Raw genomic sequence first — 27,122 nt, forward strand, 5'->3', positions numbered from 1 at the left:
CCTTGTGGAAAAGGTAAGCTATTTTTGGCTTTGTAGTTGGGGAAGACTGAGCAAAAGCAGTTATGTAAACTAATGTACCAAATGAATATCACATGAAAGATCAGCCAGGAGGTCTTAGCTATCAATCTGAAATCACCTTGGCTCTTGCTAGTTAAAACCTCCCTTTAGCATTTTCCACAGGGAGATTGCTAAATAAAAGCAGAGTGCTGGAATTCATGCTCAGCTTGATTTGTAAGGCTGTTCCTACAAGCTGCCTATCATGTTACAGTATGTCCTTCAGAGTTCTCTTAAAAACGTCAACAGAAAAATCCAAACAAACCCTTCTCTTTGGTGATTTCATGGCTTTTGTTTCTTCCTCAGAGAAGATCAAGTCTGGAGCTCTCTGACTTCATCTGAAATTGTAGGCATGATCAATTTGTTTAAGAAACCTTGTAAGTACTTGACTGATTCTGTAGATTATGGAGCACATGATGTCCTGTCATTCAAAAGCTCACTGTTCAGTTTTTGTGGCTCAGTCTGGAATACTTTCAGCGGGGAGCTGGCTGAGGGGGGAATGTGCTGTGCTTATTGTTTTTAAGCAGGGGCTGCTGCTAATGTATGTGCTGCTTTTGTCCATTTTTATGGCAGTCGTAATAAATAGCGTATGTGTGAAGCGGAGTCAAATCCAAAACAAAGAGGTTATTCTGGTTCATGTTTTTGCAGGTAATTCCCTGTGGCACCACTGAGAGCTTTTTGCACCACTGTGGGAAACTTGGCTTCCCCAGTTTGTGTTCCGTCAGATGTTGTGCTTTACCATACCTTTTGAAATGGTCCTTTTAATTGATGAAAGCTTAGAATTTATGGATTTAAATTTTGAAGTAAATAGAAAAGTATGTTCTCATTTAGGATCATCTGGATTATTTTTCAAAGTTGTCAAAAATGTTTGCTATTTTTAAAGCTTACTACTATGGTTCTAATTTCAATAGTTTTCCTGTGTTTGTTGTCAAATATCTTTCAGTTGCACTGATACTAACATTATTTTACTTTTATTTCTTGCATTGGATTTGCAGAGGTTATTTGACAAATTCAGAATTTACTTGATATAAATGATGTGAATGGACTGAAGCAGTATTAAGTTGTACTTATGTATAAATGCCAAGCATGCTATCAAGCAGTGGTGCTGGATTGATGTGGTGTCCTTCTGTTCACCTCTTTGTTGGTGGGGTTTTATGGCTTGAGGGGGGAGTGGGATAGGGATGGGGGAGAAGGGGTTGACCAAAGGGTTTATAACAAACAGGACTCGATTTCAGCATGACATGTTGGCTAACACCTTAACATGACAAAAGCTTTAGTCTGTTTTCAGGTTTCCTGATTATATGCCCATTCCAGTTCAGAAGTTAATAATATCTCTTTTCACCGGATTGCATGATGTTCCGCATGAGCTTGTGCTACAGAAAAGGTATTGAGAGGGGAAAAGTCTCTGGCTTGATTCACTAACTGCCCTTCAGAACAAGGTGTGAAGTCCCCCTGTCACTGATGCTCAGGTCAAATGCTCCCCAAGGGAAAGGAGAGAGGAAGGAATCTGAAAAAAAGCCCTTGCTTCTCAAAATGTAATTGAGTTGGCTTTAATTATGGATTTAAAGGATGGGAGCAGTAAGAAGATTTACTTTGCATGCACTATTGAGGAATTCATGTAGGAAGAAGAGACACAAATGTTTGAAACACCTGGCCAGCTCTCTGTTGTCATCTGGTAGTAATTCACATGGCCCTTTCATTTGTATTTTATTGAGAAAAACAGAGTAGGCTTGAAATATAAAGAAGCTCTTAACTTCCTTTGTGAAGGAGTGGGAGTACAGCTTGTCCATTCAGTACAAAGAAAAGAATTTACTTGTTGAAATGTTCAGACTTTTTTAGTTTTCTTTATGTAGCCAACTTCACCAGTGGCGTTGTGGGAATGAAACTATTTCTCATGTGGCTTTTATACTTGTGTTAGCTGTTATTAGTTAAGTCACAACCAAGCTGCAAATTCCAGACCCAGGGTTTCCCAGAATCTGGTTCCTGCTATTGTAGAAAACCATTTGCTACACAATTGCATCAAATAAAATGGTGCATTGCTGTCTCGTCTTACACTGGGTTTTGTGGTCGATTATGGTATAGCACTTCTGTAAAGACAAAAATCCCTGGCAGCCAGCTGTGGAGGAAGAGTGATTCAATCTCATGAGAGTCTTCTCTGAAAGTTGCTGCTCTAGGAAACCTGTGTCCATGGCCACTGCCTTCTTTCATTGAAAAAGGATTGGCTAAAATATATCTGGTTTCTATGAGGGTACTTGTGTTTCATGGTAAGATTAAAACTAGAAAGGCAAAGAATATCTACAGTTTGCAGCCATCTAGCTGAGGTGAGTGATAACAATTTTGCATGCCTTGGTGGTCTTGTTCATAGAACTTGCTTCCGTGCTAGGGCTTTACTTTGCTTTTGTTTTCAGCTCCTTTTCCATCCTAGTATGTGCAATGTTTTCTGATATCTGTCACCCACTTCAAACTTTCTCTACCAAAATGGATAAAGAGCAAATTTTGAATGTATTATGTTATTAAAATCTTGTTGGTAATATCTTATTTGGGATATTTGTTTGTTTGTGATTTCTTAAGGTGCATACAATTTAAGAGATAATTATGACTTATCTTCTATATAAGATTAGCTGAACTCTGAAAAATGATAACGTGAATACAGGTGAGGTATACATCCACAAGTACTCTAAATAGGATATCAATGCTTGTTATACATGGAACATGAAGTTTTAATAGCTCATGTGTGGAGATAGCCGCTAATTGTCTAACCTGGTCATTTATAATGAAGGCGTTTGTTATTTTTCTTTTATAAGATTTCTTTCAGAAATGCTGGGAGGCGTGGTCTGACTGCCTCTCCCCACTGGTTAGGAGTGAATTTCAAATTACTCTTCGGCTGTTCGAGCAGGCTGGCTGCTGTTGGAAATGCAACACTCTGCTAGGTGGAATTCTTGTCTGCGCCATCCTTGCCATGCCTGCATTAATTTTTCCTAATTACTAAACAACTTACACTTAATGAGTTGCAATTAATCAGTACCTCTTGCTTTGCTACACATACAAAATTATACTTCCCGTAAAATGCTTCACAAACTAGTTAGAGATCTTGACACAGTGTAGTTGGGAGACTTCTGTCCTTTAGTTTACTGGTTTGTTATTAAATAGTAAGATTAAAATCTTGTCTCCTTACTCCAAAGATGCAGTCTTTTCATGTTGTTGTTCTCCCATGGCAGACTACATTAATTATTATTCTGGAATGCTGTTTTGCTAAGTGACATGTCCTCTTTAGCTTACAGAGCAGAGTGCTTGTCCCATTTCACAATACAGCCTTAAGCAGGGATGACCAGCTGCTCTGTGGCTACATTTGCTCCAGCTGACTACTCAGGTGCTGTAGGGTAATGAGAAGTTGACTCTGCAGGTGGTGCTTGGGCTATCCTGAAGAACAGGTAGAGACAAAACTTACCAGTCTGATGGCATGGTCCAGGAGGGCAGGGTAGAGAGGAACAGCTATTCACAGTGAGGTTAGGTCCTCAAAACTTTCTAGCTCTGACACAGAGCCCATTGCAGCAGAAGAGAGTAGGATGCCTCAGTGGCTGTGCATTTATCCATCAGTTCCTTGAGGGGCTTTGCTTTTCCCTATTGTGAATCTTGGAACAGAACCTAAGATGTTTTCAGTGAAAAACCAAAGTAAACTCCCTTCGCCCTTCAATTTGGGCTTGTTCTGCTGGATGCCAAGTAATGCTGGTGATGACTATGCGTAAATTACCCAGGACTGAGATCTCTGGAGCTGCTGCTTGGGTTCCTGTTGTGCTGTGAGTAAGCACTGTCTTTCCAGCATGGCTGCAAAGGGTGATGCTGTCTTTTGGAGAGTTTGTTTCCTTGAGGGTTCTGAGGACTCTTCTACAGGCAGGGTTTTTTTTCGGCAGATGGTGTAAATAAACAGTCATTTGATGTTAGAAGGAAGGAACACAGATTGCCTACTTCTTGTTGTTCTTCCTAAAATATAAGGTCTTGCATACATTTTCACAGTCATCCTGTATGCCCTTTTCCTCAGTCATGGTTAAAATACTCAAATAATTTTTGCTGCAAAGTAGTGAAATGTCACTCCTTTCTTCTTTTCTAGTGTTTGATTAAGTGGTTATTCAGATGCTATCTGTATTGCCCTACTGCTAGAGCTTTAAGATACAATGTAGGTGATATCTCTGTAGAGCCTGTTTACCAAAATCAAGTACAGGTATTTGAACACCCTTTAGTCACGTGTCTGACTGTGGTTTCCAAACTGGCACCTGCAAAATAAGTAGCAGCTTCCCTCCTATTAATGAATATGGATATATAATGATAGGTAGCTGTATGTACTCTTTCCAGGATCTTTTTTCTTTGAGTCTCTTATTTTGTTGTGATGTGGTGCAGTTATGCATTTTACAGTTTGCTTCCAAATGATTTACAGCAGAAAAGCAGGAAAAGGAAAAGGAGAGAGTGCTGTTTCTCTTGCAATTGAGACATACCCTCTGGTGGAAAAATCTTTGAGAAATGTTGCTCTGCATTGGCATTGCAATGTAATCCTGCCCTGAGACTAGCATTTTTCTTTCTTCCATCTAATATGCAAGACATGGTCTTAAAAACTGAAGAAGAGAGGACAAAGGGGTGGGAGAAGCCTAAACTTAATTTGTACATTTTGCAAAGTTACGTTGGCATAACTGGCAGCGCTGTCACTTTGTATACCTAAATTTAATGGTTCTTTCCTCTGACTGTCCTGGGTGGGTGTTACTGTGCATATGGCTTTTGGGCTTTAGCTCTACTCTTTAAAGAAGTATCAAGATTAGCGCAGTCATTTAGGGTTTGGTTGGTTTTTTTTTAATGCAATAGAAAAGCCGGTATGGGGACCTGGAGATCTCCCAGAGGGCCAACACAGCCACTGGAGTAGCTGTTCTCTTCACCTTGGACTTTTGGCTATAAATGTTAATTTTCCCTTTCTGCATGGCATAATTAAAAAGACTGTCCAGACACAAAGCAGCTACTGTGGTTTCCATAAATTTGACAGAGCTTTCAGAAATGATCATGTGAGGAAAACCTCGAAAAGTGCAACCTGGGTTTGCTTTGAGATGCTTTCAGTGTCAGCTTCAAAATGCATCAAGGAGAGAGATGTGAGCATCCCTTGTGGCTAGTTGGCCACATAATGGAAACTGATTGCTTTTGTAAGCTCTTCTTTTGGCTTGTTTGTTATGTTTGCACTGTTACAGTTCTTTCAAAATTGCCTGTGCTACTGTAACCCTGGCTGATATTTACAGAAATGGAATAATACTGTTTCAGCTACTGGACACTTGTAATCTAGATATATTGAAAATAGATGCAAGGCAAGTAAAAAAGGTTAAAACTAGATGAGTACTCGCCTCTCTTCTCTGCCCCCACCCGTTTCCCACCTTTGTTTTCTGCAATTTCTCTTACAGTGATTGCTTTTGAGACTTGAGATTTACAACTGGAGCAGAGATATTGGGTGAAAGTGTGTTTACGCAGGGTGGCAGGAAAGGAAAAAGGAAAAGGAGCTGAATACAGTTTCATCAGCATGGGGTTCCCTAGAATCTCCCTGTGAACTTCCCTTAACTGGATGCGCAGGGTACCAATTCCTGTACCAAGTTGCTTGAGAGGGGATCCAAAATACGCTTCAGCACCTGCAAAACAAGTGTTCAGAGCTGCTGGCATGGGTTCCTGCTTCCATCCATGCTCGACAGTCAGTCTCTGACATTAATCAGTACTGTGAAAAGAATTTCTGTTTCTTACTCTTGTCGCTGTATGGAACAGCTGGAGGGTACCTGATCTGCCAGAAGGCACCCTGACATTTCCTGGAATGATGCTGCATCAGGAGACTTTGTGCTTGGCTGGTCCTCTGGGATTTCATGGCTGCTGTAGCCCCTCAGAGTACAACAGACACAACCTGCACTCCCAGTGTACTTCCAAGGCTTATAAACTCATACTTGGCCATTTTTCATTGAGGGTCCATGTTGATGACATATTCTAGAATCTACAATGCATTCATTTCCCTTGGCAGTAGTTATGTTTAACCATAGCACAGGAAATCTTATGCTGTGCCTGGTCACCCAAGTCTCCTCCATTCTGTTTTGTTTTGGGACAGTGTAAAAATGGTAAATAAATTCCAGTGTGGGCAGGTGATGTTGGAGAGAAAACGCTGTCTCCTTCCTCAGTGAAGTTTAATCAAGTCCATCATGTCTGGCTAAATGTGATGTATTTCACCAATTCAGTGGCGATAATACTTTGTAATCTCAGCACAGTGAGATGGTGTGTGATTAGCATGATCGCTTGCATCTTGGTTTGGCAAATTTTTGCCTGGAACTGAAACAGCATGAAAATAGGAAATAGTTTTTCTCTTTATTCCCACTGTCTAGAGGGAAGAAGATGTTTTATAAAGAAATGTCTGGTTGGCCTAGTTCAGGGATAGAAAGAGTTCATTTGTGCAAAGGCCTTTTTATATTTTAATTATTTTAGACATTTTTTAAATGGTCAGGTTTATAAGTGCTTGAGTATCATCTCTTTGTGGCTGCTTCTCCTCCTCTTCAAATTTGCTTGTTCATGAGTAATTACTTTTGTTCTATCGTCAAATAGAATGGGTAGGGGGAGATTTCACTTAACATCACAGTAGCTTGTTTTTTTTCCATTTTGATGATACAAATCTTATAAAGAACCCTTTCTTAATATTTCTTATTTGAGTGTCACGCAGATATCTTACTTGGCTGACATTTAAATAACACTTCTTCTACTTATTAGTGTTTTATGTCAATAAATATACTCAATGTTACCCAAATAAATACGATGACAAAATACATCTACTTGAGTATTCTATGAAGTGAATATTGTTAGTTTTGCAAAGATCAGAGAAAAATATCCAAGAAGAGTTTGGTTCTTAGATATCTATAGGGAAGTCTAAGGTGTAAGACTTCATTAGATTTCTCTGAGTTTTCCAGTTAGTGTTTGAAGTGATGTCCTGTTTCTCTATTTTAATTCTGAATATTCTGAAAACCGTGAACACCTCAATTCTTCAGTTGTCTCCAAACGGCGAGAGCTCCACTGAAAACATACAAATCATAATGGTTTTGATGTGTGTTCAGACTTTTTCTTTCTTTCTTAATAAATAGCCGCAAGGAAATATCTTCTTATTCTATATATTTTCTTACATTGATGACAAGATGAGGAACCGAGCCTGTTTCAAGCTCCTTTTCTAAAGCAGATCTAGTGTTTGAGAAATTGGCCAGAACTTCAACCCAAAGACTCTGAGTCCTCTTCCTGCAACAAAAATATCTTGCACGCATCTTGTGTCAGTGCTTGGCCTGGGTGCTGAAGGCAACACAGGTGACTTCGGTGCGGATGTGGGAGAGCACCTATGAGTTCCCCATTCTGTCTTTGACTCTGATGTGTGAAGAAGTTGTTTGAGATTTGCTTTTGTGGCTCAGCATGTTGTTGCCTGCTTGCCACATAGGGACAGGTGATGAATAAGGAGCAACTAGTCAAGGTTAGTAAAAAAAATGCTTTGAAACACAATACTAGTGTAATTAGTGATTAATATTGGTTTTGTCTCCAGGGTCTTTTTAATCACCTAAAATATTATTACTGAAATTGCTAGTAACAGTGTTGGTTAAGTGCTGGCTCAAGTGAAGCTTTTCTCTTGATCACATTCAAGCCAACACTGAGACACCAATTTCATCCTTAAGCTGACAGTAATCTGTGTTGCAAAAGTTGGCAATTTCAGGAGAGGGTGGAAATGGCCACCTATCCATGGCAGTCAGAAGGGAGATCCACTGAGGACTGGAATAACACTGTGTCAGTAGGAGAGGTAAAAGTGCAATATTATTCTGTTCTCTGTGCAGCACAGAGGTGAGGCTGTTATGCTGAAGATGGGGAGGAGCAGGAGGAGTTGCAAACTGATTAGAGGAAAAGCCTTTCTGACTTGCAGTGAAGATCTACCCAGGTCTGGCATATTTTGGTATTCTGAGGATCTGTGGCTGAGTCTCTTGCTTGCATGCTCAGGGGGCAAGTCTTGTCCCTGAACAGAATAGAAGACGTCTCAGTTTTTAATGCCTGCTGCTCCTGAGGGGGATAATCTGGGCTTGTATGTAGTGGAAGCTGCACAGACAGTGAAAAACCAGATGTTGGATCTATAGGCAATCTCACAGACTTAGGCTAGCTGTCCCAACTCTTAATCTGGCCATAGTTAATGTCAGTTTGTGCAGAGCATTTGTTTATCAAAAGTAAGTGAGCCTGGTGGAGTGGTTGGGAAAGGAGAGCGTGCAGAAGGGCAGAGGAGGAATAGCGAGGAGGTGAAGGTGTCCTCCTTGCCTGGCTCTGCAGAGCTCCAGAAGAAGTGGTTCCTTGCAGGAGCACGGTGTTCTCCAGGCTTTGGAGGGGAACACAGAGGAAGTTCTCTACTTGTGCTGCTGACTAATGTTATCTCCCATGATGTTTTGGTGATATGACAATCGGATCCCTTCTGATCGCCTTGCCCAGCAGAATAAAGTGGTTGTGGTTTGGTTTTCTTCCGGAAAAAAAAATCTAAACAAAACCAAAAACCTTCCCTGATCTCTGCTTCTCTCCCCTGTGTTTTGCATCATGCAAATATTCACTTTGGTCTGTGCTTTTTTACTAAAATTGGCTGGAGAATTTGTGAATGCCATGATTTATGAAGCTCTTTTCTTAAGAAATAGTTTATTTTCTTTACTTTTCTACCCAGCTGTAAACCACGGCAGCATGGTTCTGATTCTGTGAAATCAGAGATGGTCACAAGTGTTTTAGCTCTTTCAGATACATTCAGCCTGAGTTCAGATTTGAATAGGCTTTCAGGTCACTCAAATACGTTTTTTTTTGTGACTCATTGAAAAATTCGGAGGTGGTTTTGAGATTCCAACCCTCTAAATCTGGGGAGGAGAAATGGATTTACTGCCTCCTGTTCAGCTGTACCTCAATAAAATTGAATGAAGAAATTATTAAAACAATATTTCTGCTTCAGTGGTTGGTAATCTGCTTGGAATAAGACTCCTTTTAGTCTAGGTTTTTTTATATCACTTAATTCTCAGAACTTCAAAAGACAACACACAGGCATAAAGTGATCATTTTTGGTTTATTCACCCTGTTTTATTTTACATGTAGAAGTATGCCTGAACTTTTTTAATATATTTTTGATTCATACAACCTGGTAATTTTGCTTGTGATACGTGGAGCTGCTCAGAAGGCATATGGATAGTTTCCAATCCCTCTCTCGCAATCAGACATCCTTTAGGGGGACATAAGACAAAATGAAAATTTGACTCTCTTCATTTCATCTGACCTATTTAAAACATATTATCAGTCCATCTGAATCGCAAGGGTAACATTCGTATTTGTTGTTGTACATTAAGTATATATATTGTATATTTATGTTGTATATAAAGTATATTAGACTGAAACTGTACAAAACTGAAATAAAATTACTTGAAGCCATTCTTTAACACTTGGCAGTCACAATGAATAAAACTCGCCTGATTTTTATCTGCTGTTTTTCTTCATTAATTGGTTATTATTGTTCTGAGTAGTTACAATGCTTTGAAAGGGCTCCATAAATTACTAGTTTTAGTTTTAGCTGCTGTATGTCACAGTATGTCTTTATTGTTTTCAGTTTGTGTTAGGCAGCAAAAGTAGAAATACTGTATCTGATCTTGCACCGTGACAAGAAATTTTTATCCAATAAGACTGCCATTCATGTGACATTCAGGAAAGAATTTCTTGTGTCAAAACACACCAGCAGGGTATTAGTTTGTTTTTTCCTGTATAAAAGATGGAAAAAAATCCAAAATGCATTGGATGTACCTGCTTGTTTTCAGCCTTGATTTATTAGCACCCAGTGATTTCTTAGCCACTTGGCTCTCCACTCCTTTGCTCAGGTAGTAACCCCAGTCAGTTCCAGGAGCCCTGCCCCTAGGATGACATTTAATTTCTTTGTAAGGTGCACCACAGTGCTGGCATATAATTATCCTGTGAACAGCTGGTGTGGCCAGGTCTGTCTTCTCACCCATTTCTAGCTGATTGCGGCTGCATTATTAAAAGAATGCCTCAGCAATGTGCCCCTAAACAATTGAGTTATGTACATGATACTTCACCATTGTCTCTTATTTCTGTTATCCCAGCCTTCCAGCCATCCAGCCATTCTGGCATGGTAGTGTGACTCTCCTTTGAGTTCAGGATATTTCTCAACTTTGTCTTATCGATAGATGTCAGTAGCATGCCGTTACTGCCTGCGCCTTACCACTGAAGAGGTTTGGTCTACAAGTTTCACACTCCCTCCATGCAAATTGACATTTTCTATGGTAAGCCAGTAGTTTCTGTAAGAATGAAATGCTCCTTCTCTCACTGGGGAAAAAGTGGGAAGTGGCATGGTCCAAAAGTGTTGACCAGTGCAATACAGGACTTGTTCTAGGAGCTGGCAGGGCAGAAAAAACAATTCACATAACAAAGTCCCCTGCAAAATGTACCAAGAATGATCTTAGTAATAGTGATTTGAGTGTAGGATCCTCATTTGCCAGCAGCTTGTGCCAGCATTGAGGAGGTACAAATGACTGCCAGCAGCTGGGGAGGGGCAGTGGGGAGGTGTTTGGCTTGTTTGGGTTGTATGCCCTGGACTTCGGACTGCTTTGTGGCAGGGCCTCAGGCAGGTCGTTTTGCCTTTGGGAGTTTATCCTTCCATCTGCAGCTTGGCCAGTAGTTCAGGTTTTAAATGCTTTCACACAGGAATTGTCTCACATAAGAGATAAATCTGCTAAGGGAATCCCAGGTTTTGTTTTGTTTTTCTCTTGAGAAGAAAACAATGAGCCAGCATCTCTCTGCTGCATTGACCTTAGTGTTTAATGCAGATCTGGAAACCTCACATAAAACCCAGCATACCAAAAGGGTCTTCCGCCATGAATAACTTGAGTTAATAAGTCTTTCCTTACTAAAATAAACTTTCTCCCTTCTGTTACATAATGGCTGAATGTTTATTTGGTGAATCAGAAGCTATTGCGGTCTCTTCCTTTCTAAAAGTCTCACATGCATCACTGAGCCCAGAGCTATTATAAGTAGGTTTTATCTTATCCCATATGTTCTGCAATGCAGCCCAGCACCTCAGTAACATCTACTGCATTACTTAACCCTTTTGTAAATGTCCTTCTATGCATGAACTCCACTAGATGCTGTCACCATGCTCAGGGATGTGTACCCCAAGTTGTTGTAAACCCCCTGGCCGCTAGTTTGTAACCTGTACCTGGTGCTTCCTCCTGGAAGCTGGGAAAGAAGAAGGAAACTTCCATGCCACAATAAGATTTGCTGCTGAAGTTTCTACAGACTTTCTTATACTGTCTTCCCTGCTGGGAGTCCCCAATATCCCCAGCCTATCCCACACATTCCCAAAGTGACTTGCCTGCTCTAGATTTTGCTGTTTTTTTTTTTTCAGAGAGCAGTGTCTTCCCCATCCAAAAGGCTGGCAGTAGGATGGATTAGGGAGGCAGGATGTTGGTGCCAAAATAAAGAGTTGGGTGAGGAACATGAGGCTTTCTGATTTCTAGGGCAACTAATTGTGATAATTAATAAAAATAGCAGGCACAGAAATAAAAAAGGTGGCTGGGTAGGCTTTAATTTATAGATGGGAAAAAGGAAAACAGGAGCTCAAAAAGAAAGGGAGGTGAGACTCTTGCCAGAGCAAATGAGATGGAAGAAGTGGATAGGAGCAGTATTTATTTATCTGTAGTTTTGTTGTTTAATGTAATCTATATGTTTTAAAACTCCTCTTTACTCCTTCTCTTCATTAATATATCTTCCTTGCCATTAAAGACCAATGTGCCAGCCCTCAGGTAACAGAGGTTAAGTACTTTTGCCTTGAAGTGTGTAAAATAAGCTTTTGCTTTCCCTGTTATTTTGTTGTTGTGTCAAGAGAAACGTTGAAACAGCTCTTTCCTTACTCTGGATGATAAAAGTATATTATTATATGGTGTTTGAACATTAATAGACTCTATAATGCTGATTCATACATATTTCCTAACAGCTGAGTAGCTCTGCTACATATGGTTTCTTTAGAAGATACAGTACTTGGGAGGAAGAAAGTCACAAAAAGGGCTGTTTTTTATGGAACTATTTTTTCTTCTGCAGGTAGCAAGGGAAAATAGATGTTTCTGAAAAGTAAGGTTGGTACTTGCAGTGTTATGGATACTTTAGGTAGTATTACTAGTTTATATCAGGTAATCCAAGAATACCTCATCTGCTCTGTGGGACAAGTTTGCAAGAAATAGTATCTCTTATAAGATCATTTGATACTCTTGGAAAAACAGGCAAGCATTGGCATGCTATTTTTCCTTTGCTTTCCCTAGGTGTTTCATGCGACTGTTGTGGCTGCACCAATTTGTTGCTTTTGATCCCTCTCAATCTTGTTTTCATTTAATGTTTCTCAAGTATTTGATTTAATCTTTGGTCATATTACATTATCTTATCTCTGTCAGTGTGGGGCTATTACATACTGTCAGGTTTACGATTGTTATGTGCTATCACTAAATGTCTCACACAGTTGAACTCATTGCTGGGAAGTTATGTTATTGAATGTGAGCATTTGTCCTTTTTTTTAATGTTGTTCTTTATTCCCTTTGTATTATCTTAAATATTTCCTCAGGGTCTTTAGTGTTGTGACTGCTTTGTATATCTGGACAGTGTCCATCTGTCAACCCCAGCTTTCTTTTTAGCTACATATAGAAGAGAGGGCAATGGACTGAGGGCAAGTCATGGAGGCAGAAGGTGTCCAGAAAACAACTTTCCCTATGAGATCTAATGAGCTCCAATAGGTACAGGAGCTCACGCCTATTTTAAACCATGGGAACATTGCTAAGCAGAGCACAGCCTGCCCTCCTCCTCATTGCTCCCAATTTGTTTGTGTTTCCTGGAGGAGTGGAGACACCTCTCTGGGGAGCACTGCTTCCAGCTCTGAATGCAAGTGTACCGGCGGTAACAAGCAGCTCTGGGGACTCACAGAAATGGATGCACTGAGATGTGGAGTGGGTGGGAAAGCTGGAGGCAAGTGCCAATGCTGTTTTGCACGGGGAAGCTTAGTGCCCTATGAGAACAGAGTGGGCAGGGGGGAGGCAGGGAGGCTTTTTCAGTGGGGAGCTGAAAATGAAGAACTTTGTGTAGATGCATGGCCAACCCAGGGCTCAACAGGGCCCTTGATGTAGTGGCTGTCCTGAGTTATTTTAAAAAGAGCATGAATATGCATACCATTAGCTTAAAATCAAGGTGGAATTTTTTATTACTGATACTAGCAATATAGAGCATAACAGCCTTTTTCTGCTTTAGAGATGTGATTAGAGTTGTCAGTCTTCAGTTCCCTTTTTGCTTTGGCTGCTGTACTGTGCCCACAGCCCAGTAACTCACCTGCCCTCTCCCTGCCATGCAGATTTTAATGTGCATACGTGTGGATTTCCATTCTCTAAATTCTTTATAGAAACTCCTATTCATCTTAACAATTCATATTCTCATTAATTTAGCCTATTACACCATATTTTATGGCCATTATATTCACTAACAAGGAGCACATTATTTTGGAGACAGCTTCTGTGCAATATCTCATACTACAGACAGGTATTGCAGACAAGTGCTGCATTTTGCATAATAAACAAATGTCTGTGAAATCTCTGCAAATCCCATTGCAATCCTGAGGTCTGAAAAATCTTGGCTGTAATAACTTCAACATTTGAAAGCCACTATAAATCCTGCTTTTGTTTTTTTTTCCCCCTTAACAATAACCTTTCTACTCACCAGCTGATGCATTTATTTGGAGAGATGTCTTCCTGCAGGTTTTCTCACCCATCCTACTGTGAGTGCCCCCAGCACTGCAGCCAAGAGGTAAAGCTGCAAGGAACCACCTTGTTACAGATTTAGTTGTGTCTTCTATGACTATGTGAGACTTTATTTTCACGTGAAGCTTGCTTGGCTTGAAAATTACTTTCTCAGGTGATTCCAGTAGTATTGACATCTCCTCTGCCCCATCCAGTGGTGCAGCCTCACCTTTGCATTGTGCTTGTTTGGGATACACGGCTTGCTCTTTACAATCATTTAAATCTCCTCCCTCTGCCAGAGTAGATAAATCTGTATTTGACCTGTACTTGTGTTGAGGACCCTAGGAGTCCCAGTGAATTTGGGTGACATTTTAGCAGTTTAACTACAAGCTATCTGATGGGGGCTTGTCGGTTGGTGTGTTGCTAAGACTTTGCCGGAGGCTGTGCCTGATTTGCCAGCAATAAAACCCATTGCGCCTGCCTTCATCTTGCTTGGAGAGCACCCTAGAGTGAAATAGAGTGTGATAGAGGGGTAGGTACTCCTATCAGTCCACTGTCATTGGGAGTGGAGGGACCATGTGCAGCCTCCATGATGCCAATGCTTTCCAGTATAACTGGCTCTGTGTCAGGCACTTCATGTCTTCATGCAGCTGACAAATTATATGACAGGTTAAAGATTATTCTAATATGCTCTACTGCTTTTCTGGGATAAGCTGAGAAGGGAGCATTTACCATATGTGCTGTGTTATTCTAGCTAACTATCCAACCTTGTTTGTCTGTTGCCTTCACACCTCATGTTTTTTGTGATTTAAAACTGATTTGCTGTTAACTGTTTACTGTGATGTGAACAAGATAGGCTTGTCAAACAGACAGGAAAAAAGATCTAATTGCTGATTTCCCCTGTTCTCCTGGGGCTGGATCTGCAGGATTCCCATTCCAGTGATTAAGGAGAAAACCAAATGGCCCATGTAAGCAGACTTGTTTCCTGGCTATCTCAGCAATTGTCCTTGACACAAGTCAACAGCATAGGATGTCCCAATCTTCAGCCTTTTCTATCCCAGTTTTTTCTTTCAGATAGACAGGAAGGATGAGTCATGTTTGAGCTCTCACATTAGAGACTGAAAAGGCTTTTGTGCAGGGCATTGTCTGTTGCATTGCCAACATTTAGTTTCCTTTTTGTACTTGTTTTACTGTTACAGAAAGCATTTTACCCTGTAGGTGATAGCATCCCACACCTTCCTCCATAATACCTTGTGAAAAATTTACATAAATAGACTTTGTCTTAGCGGTCATTCATTGCCTCCTTAGAAACCTGGAAGGGAAGGCTGCTCCTTATCTCTGCTCTGGCAGGATGGGAAATAGTGTGTGCAGCCTGTGCAGAGAAGGGTGTTTGTTGGTTTTGCAATGAGTCATGAAGCCTAATTTAAAGAATTCACACTTAGTAATGTGACAACTGTGATGATGGGGTATGGAGTGGGGAAACAGCTAAGGGACATGTTAAATCACATGGAGAAAAACAAATCTTGGCTGGAGACAACCGTGTTGGCTTTCACCCATTTTGATGAAAGGAAAGCTGTGTTGACCTGTCTCATGTGTTCAACACCTAGACGCATAGTTGGTGAATCAGTACAGTAGATTTAGAGTTGATGAGGTAATTCACAGTTATATCTGAAAACCTCCAAAAGAGGAGGGGACAAGAGTAATGTGGATGAATGACACAGGAAAAACCTCCTTTAAAAATGCTGTAGTTGAATTGATATATGCAGTGAATTACATTAGCCAACAGAAAAGCATCACACAGCCTTCCCTTTCAAAGAAGGCTGAGGAAGCAGGCAAGGTGGGAACTGTGGAAAACCAGCTCTTTCACCGAGTCTTGTGTCTGGTACTGATGCTGTCTCCTCTGTATGTGCTACTGTTTGATTTATGAGTTTTTGCTGGCAGTCTCTGAGGCATGTGAAGGGTTGGAGTAGCTGTGGCCTAGAGCAATAATTTATTTCTCTGCATGACTGCCTGCCTGTCTGTTAGGGGTTTTGTGTAAGAATATGTTTCTCTAAAGTCAGAATTGAAGATCAAGCAGTTGGCCCGGCTGGAGATGTCAGTTGGTCAGCTTATGGAAAGCAGAGCTAGGGGACAGGGAGAATAAACCTCTGAACCTCTTTCTCTTCTACACTGGTAAACCGCTGCTTCAGTTGTTTTTCTCATCTGCTCACTGTGGGTCAGCGATTCTGGATGGAAAAATTCTAATGCTGGGCATGAATCTGAGGTTCATAATTCAACTTCTTATTTATGTTGCTACTGGGATGCCTTGTTGTCTTAATGAAGTTGTACAAATGCTCTATCTTAACTGCTCAATGAGAAGAGTGGTATCTGTGTAAACTTCTTGTCGATCTGTAGAGGAAATGCAGAATCACTATCTGTTGCTTCTGTGATTATATTTCAATCTAGATTTCCTACTTCATCCATAATTGGGTACAGATAGATTAACAGAGTGGCTTTTTTGCTTTTTGTGTAAGTTTGATCCCACACCTGGTTCAACTTGGGCTCGCTGGCACTAGTTTGGGAACCACTTGTCACTGGAAGTAGCCAGATACGTTTGGGCACATTTTCTCTCTCTGAATACCTTGTAGTTATGCCTCCAGCAACCACAAAGGGGTGTTGCCCAGACGTGGCTTTGCTGTACATGGGTATAGCAGAGTGGAATGAAAAACCTGATGTGGTATTGAAGAGTACTATTGCCCTACAGAAGATGTTTCATGTTTCCTGGTCAAGTGTTCCTGAGGGAGCCTCTGTATTTTGCAACCAAACCACTGCTTTCTGCTAAGCAACAGCTTATATGGAGAGTAGAGCATGATGAGGCAGTGTGCATGCATGCAGGCGCATGCATGCAGCCTGGGGGAAAAGCACTGTAGGGATTTAAAGACCTTATGAAAATATTTGTCACCAGTATAACACGATGCTTCTCAAACTGGATTATGACAGGAGGCTAAAAGTTGGTTTAAAAAAACCCCACAACTACTCAACAAAATAGCTTGTTTTAAGTAGATTCAATGCAAAATTAAGTAAAGTCAGAAAAAAAAAATGAAGCTCTTTTACAGTTATGATGTTTAGAAAATCTTTGGTGCATCCCAGGCCCAAGAAATTAACCCTTTCTTGGCAGTGCTTAACAAGAAACTCTTGGAATTTCTTTTCAATGGATGTGTGGATGTGGGGAAAGTACTTCGAAGCTGCCTTTATTTTCTTCAATCTTTGGTGGGGGAAAAAGAAGTTTTGTTTTGTTTTATTCTGGTTAACTTTTCCATTTCTTGTTCCTGTCTTCATGTCATTTTGTCTTTTGCTGTGCTTTTTTTGGTGGAGTTTTTAAAATGTAAGTGTCTCAGGGAAGAAATGCGGGATCAAATTCTGTCCTCAGTTACTTGGGGAAAAGCAGTCAGAAAAATGTATTGACTTGCTGATACAAAGCTGGATGTTTTTTAAAGTAACTCATTGACCAACAGAATTTTATACTGTTCTTCTTATTCATTTGTAAATTGACTTGTCTAGTTATGAGGCTACGTCAGTAAAATACAGCTGGCTATTTTCAGTGGCTTTTAATTCAAAGCAGAGCATCCAGTACCTGCCAAAGCGAGGTGATCAAAGCAGTGCTTGTATTTAGGAGAAAAGGTCAGAAGTGTGGTGTAAAACCTAAAAATGAGCCTCAGTGTAATTTTATGACCCTGCAAAATTATCTTCTCTCTTCATCCAAATGTTCAGCTGCTTTGGTACCTCCAAGCAGATCCTTAAAACCAAGAGCCGATGTTTTGGTGCTCCTACCTTTGCTTTGTCAGTCTGATGCGTCAACAGCAAGCTGCAGCCCTGCATTTACATTGCAAGCGCCAGGCTGCTTTGGGCTGGTGACTTGCTCTTTGACCTCATTCTTCCTTTGAACCTGCTGCCACGGTTCTTGCTCGCGAGCTGCGTCCCTCAGCCCTGCGCCTGTCTTGTAATCCGCAGACAAGAAAAAAGCAGGCAAATTCCAGCCTTTCAAGAAGCTCTTTGGCAAGAGGAAGAAAAGAGAGCCTGTGCCAGACTGCGAAGAAGCCAAACTGAAGCCCAGCCACTCCTTTGGCAGCATCTGCAACGGCACCTTCTCCTCCGATGAAGAGGCAAATGGTGGTCTGAGGTAAGCACGCAGGGCTGCTGCCAGCCGTGCAAATACAAGGCTTGCTTTCCCTGCTTTTAATGAAATTAAATTCTACCTCTGCTGAGTGGTAGTGAGTTGTACACCACTTCACTTCATAAGTGTGTGCATCTCAGTGCCTCCTCTGAACACGACACCCGCTGCTGTAGACCCTGAGGTCTCGCTTCTCGCATGTGTTACTTATTGGGTACATGTGCCAGTCGGCAAAAAGGAAATCCTAGGGTGAAGCAGAAATGAATTTGAATCTGGCTCCATGATTTAACAGAACTACATAGTGAACACCTCAGCAGAGGTATTTATGGCACCCATGTTTTAAAGTACAGATACTTTATTACGTACTTCTCCCTGCAAGGTGGTATCTCTGGCGCAGGACAGACACATCCTCTTTCAGTCTATCCCATACAGGTTTTGCATTGTGGTTAGGATTAACAGATAGGCTGCTTTTATTCCTACATGATTTGAAAGTAGAGTAGAAGGAAGGGAGAGCAGAGAGGCACTTGGAAATCAGATCATATTCCAGCCTCACGAGAGGACGACAGAAGGACAGCATGAGACTTTTTTATAGAAATGGGGGGAGAAAGAAACTGCAGAGTTAATTTGTCAACAATCTCTAACTAGGAACAGAGCAGAAAGAAAAACAAAACAAAACAACCCCTCCCCCCTACCCCCCAAAAAAACAACCAACCAAAACCAACCAACCCACCACCAAAAAAAAAACCAAAAGAAAAACCACCCCAACCACAACAGAAAACTAAGGCCAGATGCACAGACTGATCGGGTCATTAATACTTATTTCACTTTCCAACTGAAAGCTCTCAGAGAGGTTGGTTAACTGCAGATCAAAGCCTGCTTCTCTGGAAAAGGAGGAGCTGTTTCCACTGGGGGCTGTGAGTATCTGAAAGTAACAAATAATCCAAGAAGACTAAAAAGCCATACCAAATTCCTCTGCTCAAGAAAGAAATGTGCATCAGGAACATGAGTCTGCATGGTATTTTCAGTGGTGCAAAATCATAGCCATGAAAGTTTTTTAATTACTGTTATTATCTATTTTTTTTATAGCTTCTGGGTTTTTTTGCTCCATTGTGTAAAATTCTGTAAGTTCTAGGTTTTCCTTTTGCTTTCTGCAGTGCAGTCTTGTACACCTCTTTTGCCTGACCCAACTTTTCAGAAAACCAAGACTGAGCGTAGCCACACTGTAGATGCAGATGTGACTTGACTGTTATTGCATTGCACTACCTGTGTGCATGATGCTGAGTGACTGTGGGAAGTTCCAGTACCTTTTGCCTCAAGAGCAAACTAGTGAACAAGAGCAAATTCAAGGGCATCATCTAGCTATCAGGGATTTCCCATTCAGTGTAACTGAAAATGCAGTGCCATGCCCAGAAACAAACAATGATATGGGAACTTGTACCATTCCTCAACAGTGAAGTGAAGGTGTGGCAGAACCTTGTGAGACTGTTAAATGCTTGCATTGTTAAATGTATTATTTTTTCTAATTGATAAAGGCACTAAATGGAATAAATCAGACCACGCAATTTAAATCACAGGGGATTAGGACATATGAAGGGTCCCATGTCTCATCTCAAGTGGAACATTTCATTCTGTGCCTGTGATTTCTGTTTTAGCCAGCTAGAATACTCAGTCAAAAATTTCTTTTTCCCTGTCAGGCTTCGTGGTGCAGATGTGGGTGGGATTTGATACTAATTTTGAGTTTGCAGGTAGTGTTTGCCACATTAATCATCCTAAAACAAGCATAGACGTTCAGTGCAGTGCATTAGATTGCTTTTGGGGTGCCTAGTTTTGCCACCCCTTTCTGTTTCCAGCATGGCTTCCCCCCACTATGTTTTTTTGCCTTTGCTATAATTCCAAATGTTTTTGAATTAAATGCAGAAATAGGCTAAGTAAAATAATATACATAGATTTTTACAAGTTCTCTGACAGTAAATACATAGCCATACCTTCCACTATTCATATAGACCAGAATAAATATAAATAACTACTAGTATATTTATATAACCAAAATCCTGAGTAGTTTTATAAAGCATTTGCTTCAAACTTTAAGAATGTACGACAACCTTATAGTTAATGAAGTTCCAATTCTTCAACAGCAGTTCAGGGATGATCCCATTCCCTTAACAGGTCTATGTTACTTCATCAACCTGTAAAGTACATTAATTTATTACCTGTAAGTGTTTCATGTGGACTTTGTGTTTTGTTTTAGGGAGAGGAAGTTATTTTGAAAAGATATTAAGGGAGGAAGCTGCTTCATGAAGGTAGAGACAAGCAAACAAATGAGCATAAACTAAATAAGACATCTGTATTGCTTCCAAGACCTAAGCTAGTATTTCACTCTGTACTGTATTGGCTTACAAGCCTTCCCAGAGCTAATGAACAAATCTCTAATGGAGACTATGCAGACATACCAGGAGCAATTTAGGTAATCTGCATATGATGTAGCTTGACTAGCTGAGTTGGAAGCAGCCTGAGACATCTACTTGTCCATCCTTTCTTAACAGATACTTCCTGGACTCATCAGATATAAATAACTTGCCTAGTATCCTGATATATGCACATATCAACCTATTTCATAGAATCATAGAATAGTTACGGCTGGAAAGGACCTTAAGATCATCAAGTTCCAACCCCCCTGCCATGGGCAGGGACACCTCACACTAAACCATGTCACCCAAGGCTTCGTCCAACCTGGCCTTGAACACTGCCAGGGATGGAGCATTCACAACCTCCCTGGGCAACCCATTCCAGTGCCTCACCACCCTAACAGGAAAGAATTTCCTTCTTATATCCAACCTAAATTTCCCCTGTTTAAGTTTTAACCCATTACCCCTTGTCCTATCACTACAGTCCCTAATGAAGAGTCCCTCCCCAGCATCCTTATAGGCCCCCTTCAGATACTGGAAGGCTGCTATGAGGTCTCCACGCAGCCTTCTCTTCTCCAGGCTGAACAGCCCCAACTTTCTCAGCCCGTCTTCATACGGGAGGTGCTCCAGTCCTGCTGTTTTGCAATTCTCAGATGGGAGGTTTCCTACTGCACTTTGTCTTGCCCTGCTTTGTGAAAGACTGGAATTCCGTTTCCCACTTTTTTAATTGCCTTTACTGAGTTTGCAATGTTAAAACCTGTATTCAGTAACTTTCTGTCCTAACTGTATGAGCTGGGAGATAGAAATGCTTATTACCAGACAAGTTAAGTTGTGTTTGTGGAGCATCACTGAAGTCTCCAAAAGCTTTTATTCTGAGGCTATGATTTGGCACTTTATAAGATTTTATATTTGTCTTATTTGCCACTTGACACTAATCAAGCACTGTGAGAACATACCCAAAAGGGCACCAGGGTGGTGCCCTACAGGAAGTTTGTCATTCTGGGTTGATGTCCAGAGGCAGCAGAGAGTTAAATTTTTGTTACACAGGGTACAATAGAGTGCCTTTACTTGGGCTAAATAGTATTTCAAAGGACCTGCAATTAGACCTGTCAGGTCTTCAAGGCTGAAGTGACAATATTGATCTTCTCACAGGGAAAAATCTCTCTGCAAACTTCAGTTTTTGAATGTACCTGCCCATGAAATGGGACCCCTTTATTTGCAGCGTTGGGCAGTTGTGTGTGAAGCAATGTAGACCAACAGTAAAAAGTGATCTGTCTACCTGCTTGCAGCTTCAAAGAGCTCCCAAGATACGTTCCTCTGTCACATCTGATTTCCATACACTGGGATTTCTTTTTCTTTTGCTTATTAGCCTGGTTTCTGCAATTTGCTTTTGTCAGTTTCCCTATTTTCTTTGTAAGTGCCCCATTTTGAGTGCACTGGAGATCTCATCTTGGCAGCACTCTGATTTCAGCAAGTATCTCTTCAAGCTCAAACAGAGCATATGGACATTGTATGGCTCTTAGAAACAAAGCACGCTTGGATTTTCCTCACTTGTGCCAGCTCCCTTCCTTTCCCTCCTTATGGCTAAATGCAGTCACTATATAGCACTTGTTTCTGCCAAGACTAACTTAGACTTTTCACTTCCTTTTCTGTACATTTTGCCATATTCTAGAGCAAATTTTGCATAAACATATGTTGCCATTTGATAGAATAGTGTCACACGCAGTAGATTGCCAGGTCAAGTGTGAAAATTGGACCATTTCGAGCCCTGCTCCTTCCACTAGCCTGCATATTTCTATGATAACCGGTGAATTATCCACAGTCCTCAAGCTGTGTTAGAGATTCTCTTGCAGAATTACTGAAAACCAGAGTGATGCCTTTCTTCACTCTGCATACTGAGATTTTCTGAGATAGACAATCTGGCGAGTAAATACATAAAATTCATGTGTCAAGAACAGTCTAGTCCCACCTCATTCCCTTCTTGTCAGACAGCAGCAAGGGCATGGCTGCTCCCTCAGGGAAGGTGAGAAAAGCACCAGGGTGCATCCCAATGCATGGTAGGGGCTTTGTTTCCCAGGGCCCAGTCCCACAGTGTCTAAGCAAGGCAAGCAGGATTGATGCTGGTACGGTGGCCAGGTCCAACCAAGAGTACAGGTAAGGCAACAGGTGGATGACAAGGCAGGTCTGAGGCTGAGCCAGGAAGACAGTCTGTAGATCAGGATCAGATCCATGGATCATGCTGCAGGTCCACAGCTGAGAAGGCAGGGCCAAGACAGGAAGTCAGTCTGTGAAGTGAAGTCTGGATCAAAGGGCTTCCTGGACAGACACAGCTGTGGCTGAGCTGGAAACCATCATACCTCCAGCAGAGCTCAGACAGGACTGAAGCCTCAATTGTGGTCTTAAATAAGGCTCCTGAACCCATGTGTGTGGTGGCACCAGAGGAGCCTGACCAGGGACATTAAACCTTATTAGTGCACTCAGGTTGTTGATTCTTCCCATGATTACTTTTTATGTCCTTAATTGTGATGATTTTAGTTAGATTATTAACAAGTATTAAAGATGTATCAGCTACATAAAGCTAGGGTTGATGTCTGCTTTAAAAAAATAAACATTATGGTAAGATCACAGGTTACACATCCCCGATGACACCAGGCTGGAGCTTTGTATAAGATAATGTTGCATGATGTCTTTGAAATGAGCAGGGCTACTAACATAGAGGCTGTAAAACAGGTCACTGGCATCAGTGGAACTCTGGTGGGTGATAACAATGGGAATGTGCAGTTTTCCCAAAGTTAATGCCCTGAGATTTGCCATTTTCTGAAGGTGATATGGATACATCAGAACACAGAAACAATCTCTTAGTTTACTTTGTGAAAAAGAATCCAACCACCCTGAAAATATCTCCCTTTTGCCTCTTCAGCTTCTAAGGACCATGTTTATGGGTTTGTTAATGCAATGAAGCAATGTGCTGTCTGAGCACAGTTGTAACTCAGAGTTATGTGGCAGCATAGACAATATTCTCCATGCAGGTGTGAGTTAGAACCAAAATTCACATCCCAGCATGACAGATGAAAGAGAGGATGCTAAAACATACAGCTCATAATTACAATCCATTTTCCTCTATTACAGTATTAATGCATCTCTGGAATGACTAGAAAATACAATTTATGTTTTTCATTGCTAGCCGCCCTGGGAACATTCATGGGAGATGCAAAGAGCTGGAATCAGATTTCTCTTTTAAAATGAAACATTAAGTGAAGGCAACCTATCATTGCACTTGTCATTTCCCTGGGGGTGACTATTCTGGGAGGGGACTCTCAGATGTCTTTGAAGGGATTATGCTAAGGGTCAATACCTGGCTAAAATAAATTCATGCTTGCTTTGCGTGATTTGTTATTTTTTAGTGTTAAAAATGGCTTTATGTCAAAAGGTTGACTGATCTCTAATTATTACAGAATCGGTTTCTAATGGAAATCTAAAAGAGTAAAAGTCACGAGACTGTTTTTGCAGTCGGTGTCTACAAACATGAAAGAACAGAACAAATCATTCTTTCCCTTTATTTTTCAGTTTCTATTTCTAACTCTTTAATATCAGAGTGGGAGGAACACTTATGACACACCAAAGAGGCAATTGGTAGCGCGAGCTTTCTGTACTACAGCAATGCGTGGATATGGGATTATGCAAGAGCTGAGACCCCGTTATTCCCTGCTGACAATACTTCCCCCTTTTAAGGACCCCATATTTGTTTTTGAGAGGAGAGTGAGCTCTGGAGAAAAATGGGGTCTGAACTGTAATAGCCACCAGTACTAAGGTAAACTGTGCAGCATTACCCTTGAGCATTGATGTACTTAAGGGTGCAGTTCCACAGCAGTAAATGCTGATTGAAGTCTGGACTGCAGCTGTCCAACTGTTGCCAGCAGCTCTTTGGACATGCAGCTGGCATGTGGGTCAGTGGCTGCTCAGCCAGAGCAGGAAGTTGTGTGGGTTTTTGAGATTTATTGGGTTTGCTTTTGTTTTTTTTAGTAGTTAGCTGTTCAGAGAGCAGAGATCTCTGTGTCGCTTCACGTGAACCATGAGCACTAAGCAGGCATGAAAGACGCGATAGGAACACACAGGGAGGAGGATAAAGGGAGAAAGTGTGGTACCTTTCTCTCAGGCCTTATGTGGAGTATCTAGAGCTGTCAGAAAATCACATCCTGAACAGAAAACAGTGCACAGCAGTGAATGTCTGATGGGGGTCCAAAAAGAAATCTCTGTTTCCTGGTCTTCATAGGAGAGGAGTAAGAGTTTTCTTGTAGGCTCAGAGCAGTCCCATTCTGCTGTGAGGGATTTGATTCGCTTTTCCTAGTTTCTTAGCGCGCACAGGCACCTCAGCAAGAGTGAGTAATGGAAAGAGGGGTTACTGCAGACAAATTTTTTGCAAACAAAATTCATACATAGATACCTTAGAGTTATGACACTTCCAATATCTATGTAATCTATATTATCTGTGTTTTTCTGGGTTTCTTCCAGAAGTCTGAAATAGGTGTTCTCCCTTTCCAGGGAAATGGATATGGCAGCACTGAGTTAAACATAGCGTCTGAGAAACATGTTTATTTTGTGCAGAAGAAAGCCAGTTAAGGGTGGGATGTATATGAGACAAGTCTTTTAGCAGCTAAATGCAGTTAAACCTGGGCTAAAAGTCCACATCATGTCCATGGTCAAGATGCATTGTGGTCCTCATACCCAACATCTGTATTTCCCACCTTTGTTATTTATAAAATCCTGTGGGATGGTTGGCTATGATATACTTTTATGCTCTTGGGGTACTCTCAAGATAAAAACATATTCATAGAATCATAGAATAGTTAGGGTTGGAAAGGACCTTAAGATCATCTAGTTCCAACCCCCCTGCTGTGGGCAGGGACACCTCACACTAAACCATCTCACCCAAGGCTTTGTCCAACCTGGTCTTGAACACTGCCAGGGATGGAGCATTCACAGCCTCCCTGGGCAACCCATTCCAGTGCCTCACCACCCTAACAGGAAAGAGTTTCCTCCTTATATCCAATCTAAACTTCCCCTGTTTAAGTTTTAACCTGTTACCCCTTGTCTTTTCACTACAGTCCCTAATGAAGAGTCCCTCTCCAGCATCCCTATAGGCCCCCTTCAGATACTGGAAGGCTGCTATGAGGTCTCCACGCAGCCTTCTCTTCTCCAGGCTGAACAGCCCCAACTTTCTCAGCACCCTTTTTGTGCAAAGCCGATGTGTATCTCTTACATTCTCAAAAATGTAGTAATTCTTCAGAATTTCAACCTAACGAAAGAATGTGAAGAGTATGTTCTTAGTTTCTCTGAGAAACCAAGTATTCTGACCTGTCTTCAGGAATCTGAATAGGGGCACAGGTGTGGCAAAGAAAACTCAGAGCAGATGGAATTTAACTTTGGTTTGAGTATGACAAAATTAGTTTTGAACATTTGTGTACTAAAACTGAAACTGGAATGTGATACTTGGGTTGCAACATATCTTCAGAGAGAACATCCTTAAGGATTTTCTAAAGTGCTTTGTATTTTGGTATAGCACATCCATAATTCATTTAATTTAGTCAGGTTTCTGGAAGTGAGTCAGATGATGATTCAATTATTTTCAGCACAAACAGCCTCTGAAGTGTCATCATCAGTATTATCAACAGAAGTGCTTATAAGCTGATGCCCCTGTTTTTCCACATCTCCTGGAAGTGATATGGCAGTTTGAAACTGGAATACCTTCAACCACAGCTATGTCTGTAGCCTAGGTCTCTGACATACCATCAATCTGTTAACAGCCATACTTGATGTCAACGTGACTTTTAATTGAGGGGTAGTTTCTGAAGTACAGTCTGTAGATGTAGACTGTGACAACGTTACTGTATAAAGGCTTCTGAGAAAAACTTTGGAGGTAGAAGTGGTGGCAGCAGTGAAGGAAACTCAATTATTCATTCTGTATTATGACTTAAAAGAAATTCAGTCTATCTGGAAGTAGAATATGAGGAGAGTGAAAAAAAGACATGGAAAAAAGACCTTTGTGATGTTATCTGTCAAACTCAAAGCCAGGAAGATTTGAAAGGATTGTGGGCTCCAGGTAAGCAAAATAAGACACCTTTCAGAAAGTTCAAGGAGCCTGGAAATCACCTTGAACTGTGTTTAAACTCACCTGTTAAAGAAACTCGGTTACTACAATATGTGAACATGTTTTTCCAATGTAGTTTAGCCTACACAGACATTTAAGCAAAATTCTTAACTGATTATTGGACATGTAGCTAGCAAGAATGTTCAGTCACCCAGTTCTGAAATATCTAGCCTAACTGCAAAGCATTTTAAGGAGATATGGTAGAGAGAAGTGTCGGGTTAATTAATTGCAGGGCTTCTTCTGAATGTTTAATGTATTCTGACAATTTAGAGTATGTTTGGTTTGGAAGCAAGTTAATAAGAAAGCAAAACTGGACAAAAGCTTTCAAATATTTTTTGCTTCAGCTCTATGAAAACAGAAAGATGTGATACTGTGTAATGTGGAAGTGCCTAAACTGAAATCAGTTCCCATATGGGAGAGCATAGAAGAGAAATGCTGTATGGGCTTAGCATGGTCAAAAGTGCTTAGCATGGTCCTAACCTGCCATCAATACCATTGTGAGCACTTGTCAAAATACGGTTGGGCTTTCAGCAGTGATGCACTTCTAA

General features: G+C 41.0%; 1 protein-coding gene across 5 annotated transcripts in view; it reads left to right on the forward strand.

Annotated features, from left to right (window-relative positions):
• Nucleotides 1-27,122, forward strand: part of CRACD (capping protein inhibiting regulator of actin dynamics) — a 127,132-nt gene that overhangs the window by 73,659 nt on the left and 26,351 nt on the right. Inside the window, exons 1-2 of one of the 5 annotated variants that reach the window (XM_061472889.1) lie at nt 344-431; nt 17,862-18,030. The exons of 3 other annotated variants lie outside the window; for them this stretch is intronic. In XM_061472889.1, coding sequence (XP_061328873.1) covers nt 407-431; nt 17,862-18,030 — 194 coding nt within the window. In that variant the 5' untranslated portion in view covers nt 344-406. Of the gene's footprint in view, nt 1-343; nt 432-17,861; nt 18,031-27,122 lie in introns of those variants that run through there. One more of the 5 variants, XM_061472899.1, reaches the window with a different exon arrangement.

Source organism: Pezoporus flaviventris, unplaced genomic scaffold (genome assembly GCF_033815535.1).
Source record: "Pezoporus flaviventris isolate CSIRO_AGI_PZ_B2104156 unplaced genomic scaffold, CSIRO_AGI_Pfla_v1 ptg000002l, whole genome shotgun sequence".
Lineage (NCBI taxonomy): Eukaryota > Metazoa > Chordata > Aves > Psittaciformes > Psittacidae > Pezoporus > Pezoporus flaviventris.